The sequence below is a fragment of the Amblyomma mixtum genome, chromosome 3 (assembly GCF_055824585.1).
Source record: "Amblyomma mixtum isolate Tamu chromosome 3, ASM5582458v1, whole genome shotgun sequence".
Taxonomy (NCBI): Eukaryota; Metazoa; Arthropoda; class Arachnida; order Ixodida; family Ixodidae; genus Amblyomma; species Amblyomma mixtum.
In genome coordinates, this window is record NC_143014.1 from 433,428,301 (window position 1) to 433,433,134 (window position 4,834).

The 4,834-nt window shown below is 44.7% G+C and overlaps 1 protein-coding gene across 1 annotated transcript; it reads left to right on the top strand.

Moving 5' to 3' along the window:
* The first annotated feature begins 2,270 nt into the window (after positions 1 to 2,270).
* On the top strand, positions 2,271 to 4,504 carry LOC149358143 (uncharacterized). Its single transcript, XM_089576735.1, has 5 exons — positions 2,271 to 2,799; positions 2,891 to 3,353; positions 3,952 to 4,047; positions 4,226 to 4,399; positions 4,477 to 4,504. Exons 1-5 carry the CDS (start codon positions 2,697 to 2,699, stop codon positions 4,502 to 4,504), a joined length of 864 nt encoding a protein of 287 aa, XP_089432861.1. The 5' UTR covers positions 2,271 to 2,696.
* The last annotated feature ends 330 nt before the right edge of the window (positions 4,505 to 4,834 follow it).

Below are 4,834 nucleotides of genomic sequence, written 5' to 3' on the forward strand. Positions count from 1 at the left end.
ACTGGACTGGACTGGATTGGATTGAATTAGATTAGATTAGATTAGAGTAGATTACATTGGATTGGATTGGATTGGAGTGGATAGCAGTGGATTGGATTGGAGTGGATTGGATTGTATAACCGATGCATCACCACAAGTCTAACCACAAGCACCACCACCAGCTACACTACCAGCTGTACCATGGCGTAGGTACGGATATTGCTTTCGCAATTACCGGGCTTAACCAAGCTAAGCCACAGCGAATTTTATTAAGGCGAAAGCATTATATGGCTCATGAGGCGGAAGATCCGGCGCTACCTACGCCCGATGGTTCGGAAACCCACGTGACCTCATGAAGAATTCTGTTGGATTGCTACATGTGGAGTAAGAGTGAATAATGTAGGATTAAGTTGGACTACCGTAGACTGCCGTAGAATGCAGGCGGATTTGAGTGGACTAAGAGTAGGTTACAATGGATTAATTTGCAGTAAGGTGGATTAGGTTGGTCTGGGGTGAATTGCTGTAGATTGCGGTAGATTACGAGTAGATTGTAGTGAATTAATAGTAGATTACACTGGATTAGTTTGCAGTAGGGGGAACAAGTTGGATTACGGATGGACTAAGGTTTGCGCATGCTTCAAATTTTCTATATATTTGCTGGCTTTGCAGTAAATAAACTCAGATGAAGTTCGCTCATGTCCTGTGTCAGTCTTTCACGTGTACGTCTTGCTGTAGCGCTATTACCATTTCTGTCTCAAATAATGCACCATCTAGCCCAAACTGACGTTCTTCTAAACTGAGAAAGGATTACGTATGATTAAATTGATTTAGGGTAGAGTGAGGCGGATTAAGGGCTTATTACAATGGATTAAATTGCAGTGCGGCAGATAACGCTGGATTACGGTAAATTGTGGTGGTTCTGGTAGATTTCGGCGCATTGCGGTGGCTTAACAATGAATTAAGCTGGATTGAGTATGATTATATGGTATACTGCGGCGGATTCTGGTGGATTGCAGTGGATCAAGAGTAGATAACGTGGGGTTATGTTTGATTAGAGAAATTAGGGTGCATTAAAGGTGCACTGAAGAGGAATCTGAACTCGTCTTTTTGCCGCTGGAACTCGATCTACACGTTCCTAGCATTCTTAGAAACTTTGACTTATTGCCCTGTGTGGCCGATTTCCCTAATTAAATCGAATTAACGCCCGGCTCCCGCGTTTTTTTTTTAAATTCTGCCTCGTACGGTGGGCAGAGTCGACCAACGCGGGGAGTGCCTTTCAGCTAGCTCCGTGGAGGCTTTGCTTTCGCTTCATTTTGTTTTTTTAGGTTTCCGTGAATAAATAGTTTCATTTGCAGATAATATAACCCAAAATAAGCCCGCAGAAATAAAAATACGCGCGGACTATTTGCTTCTACGGACTACTACGCCTTACTCCGCCGATGGCAGAGCGGCAAGCCGCCACGGGACTGGGTGAAAGGCACTCCCCGCGTTGGTCGACTCCGCCCACCGTACGAGGCAGAATTAAAAAAAAAAGGCGGGAGCCGGGCGTTAATTTCATTTAATTGAATAAATCGGCCACACAGGGCAATAAATCAACGTTTCTAAGAATGCTCGGAACGTGTAGATTGAGTTCCCGCGGCAAAAAGACGAGTTCAGATTCCTCTTCAGTGCACCTTTAAGGGTAGATGAAATTGGATTCGGGGTTGGATTAAAAAAATCGCTGTGGCTCAGCTTGGTTAAGCCAGGTAAATGCGAAAGCAATATCCGTACCTACGCCATGGTACAGCTGGTAGTGTAGCTGGTGGTGGTGCTTGTGGTTAGACTTGTGGTGATGCATCGGTTATACAATCCAATCCAATCCAATCCAATCCGTTACATTCCATTGTATTCCAATCCACTCCAATCCTACCCAATCACATCCAATCCAATCCAATGCAATCGAATCCAATCCAATGTAATCTACTCTACTCTAATCTAATCCAATCAAATCCAGTCCAATCCAATCCAATCCAGTCCAATCCAGTTCAGTCCAATGCAGTCCAGTCCAGTCCAGTCCAATCCATTCTAATCTAATCCAACTAATGCAATCAAGGTCAAATGAAGGTCAATGGCGGCCACCGCCGCGGCACGATGGTGGTCACCCTGGAAAGTGCAAGTAGTATTGCTTTCGCAATAAAAGCAGTCAGTGCTTTCGCCTTCACAGCACGTAAATAGTATTACGTGCTCTCCGCAATTTTTATACCCGAGTCCTGCAGGTGGGCCTTCCCACAGCCGCGAATGCTGGAGAAATGAGCAGCTTTAGCAGAACAACTGCCAATGCGGGAGTGATAAGCGTAGTCGCTCCCCACCCCTTTTGTTATTGTTTTATTATGTTTTCCTGAACATATCAACCGTGCTTCTATTTCCCATTATTGAAAAGTTGGAAATCTGCGTCCACGATGTCGTGACTTCGCGTCTTTCTTTCCTGTCCGTCCTTCTGCGTAGTATTAGCTGCATTCGATTCAGCCATGGTTCTTTGCACCGCCGGAACCGGTTCACGGTGCGCTGTACCAAAGCGCTCGATTCACAGCGCCCCCTGCACCACCGTCCGCGATTGATTTTGGTGCAGTCGTGGTGCCACTTCGGTGCAGAGAACCGCGGCACCGTCAGAGACGGAGGTGCAGGATAGTGGTGCACGTGTTTGACGGCCTGAGCAGACGACGCGCGCAGCCGACGAAATGCTTATTAACATCAATGGGCAACTGAAAGAAGTTTTCCCCGTGATCGACGGATCCGGCGTCATTCTACGACAAAATGGGGGAGAAACCTACTCAACAGCAGGTAATTTTTTTGTATCGTATCCGCGAAGCCTAGTTGTGACAGGGTGCCCATGTGCATGCGCGAGGTGACATGAACTTTTTCTTTTTTTCAGACGGTGCAACAACTGTCTGTGTGAGGTTAGGAGACAGCGAGGAAGGCGACTCGCACCCTGCGATCAGCATGCAGCCAAACGCTGCATCTTTGCAGCTCTCTATCCCCTCTAGTGAGTCTAGTCCTACTGCAGAATCAGCGCAAGGCAGCGAAGTACCTTTGTGGAGCCGCCGGAGAACACTTTTCCTTATATCAACGTACAAAGAGCTGGACAAACGAGGCGGGTTTCGGTACGGTAAAATTGCGCCGAATTTGTATGTGCACGTATTACACAGTGTTTTCTTTCGTAGGTTCAGAAAAGAGCTGTGGGAGCGAATGACAGAGGCTCTCAACAAGGAATTTGGCTGCCAGCTGACTGTTCTGCAAGTACAGAACAAATGGAAGTCACTTGAGCGAGGGTACAAGCGAGCGAAGGAAAATAATGAGAAGTCTGGGCGTCGGTCGGCAAAGTGCGAGTTCGAAGAGTAAGTCGTTTCGTTTTTTTTTTTATCTCATTCACGTGCCTCAAAAATGAAAGAAAAATAATTTGCGCTAGCCTGTATGAGAGCTACTGTCGACGTTTTCCTGGTACCTTGTTTTTCAGTTTGGTTTTACTCGTTTTGAGGCTTTGCTGTCACAAGGATTTTTAAACATGCACGTTTGGCAGTGTTGTAGCCTAGCTTCGAAGAAATTGGGCATTATAATGTTTAAAACAACTGGAGACATTCTTGCTTTCTTCATTTAGTCTTACGAATGGGGCATATGCAGCAAATATTTTTTCTTAGTTGATATTGACCTTTCATAAGCCCCAACTTTGTCACATATCACTTTTCTCGTTCATATCTCATCATAGATTAAGATACCGTCATTGTGTCTAGCTCTATTTACTCAAGCATTATTAAGCCAACTTACATTAAGGAGGTGCTGTTCCATTCCATTTTGTATATTTTCATAGATGTTTTGAGTTGCAAGGCTCCTGCTGCACAATTTCAGAAGGTGCACAATACATAAACTAGCATAACTGGCAGCTTCATGTCATCAAGTGCTGGTGTTTTACAAATGTGGCATATTTTTGATATTTAGGGAGCTTGCAGAAGTTCTGGAGAAGGAGCACCATGTCTCCCCGACAGTGCTGTATGCTCCTGGGCAAAGGATTGCTCAAGAAGACTGCGAAGAGCCGTGAGTTGTATTTTGTGACCACAATAGTGGTGATTGTGGGCTTGTCAGATGTCTTGTGGGAGGAAAGCGAGCAAAAGCACTATTTTCAAATGTCTATGGCCTAATCTTTAACATAGATATGGATATAGATATAGATTTGCATAGAGATAGATATAGATTTGCAAAACTTTTTTTCCAGACCACAAGAAAATGAGCCGGAACCTGAGGCGCTGCCTCCGTCTACAAGCGTGAGCCAGGCGGGCCGGAAAAGAAAGGGTGAAAAGCCACCGATACAAGCACTGCTAGAAAAGCTAGATGACCTTGACAAGAAGAGGGCTGCCCGACATGAGCGGAAGATGGCGCTTCTAGAGAGGTTTGTTACTGCGTATGAGTCAAGAAATAAATCTGACTCTACCTGTTGAACTGAACTTTGTGTTACTCATTGTGCAGAATAATTGAAGCCAGTGTGCAAGGCTGACGAGGACCACAGTACGGAGTAGCTGTGTGAGACTGGATATGTAAAATGTGTACAGCATCATATTAGCACTTTTATTTTGTGTTTTAGCTGGGAGCATATAAATGTGACAAAATATACAAATGGTTTTACTACATGAACAAGAGTTGGTTTTCTCTTCAGAGAGAAGAGAAAGTTTCTGAGAACTTGACAGGCTCTCGAACCTGGAATAAAAAAAAACAGCAGCACCCAAAACTATATAACAAAAGCATCAAAGATACGGTGCGGAAGGGACATTGCAAATACAGAATGTGAGAACACACAAGATTTATGTTGTCTTAACTGAAATGTGAA

Coding starts and splice junctions, on each gene's coding strand:
- LOC149358143 (XM_089576735.1), top strand. CDS start 2,697: ATGCTTATTAACATCAATGGGCAACTGAAAGAAGTTTTCCCCGTGATC. Junction 3,354..3,951: donor GCAAAGTGCGAGTTCGAAGA/GTAAGTCGTTTC, acceptor TTTGATATTTAG/GGAGCTTGCAGAAGTTCTGG. Junction 4,048..4,225: donor CAAGAAGACTGCGAAGAGCC/GTGAGTTGTATT, acceptor CTTTTTTTCCAG/ACCACAAGAAAATGAGCCGG.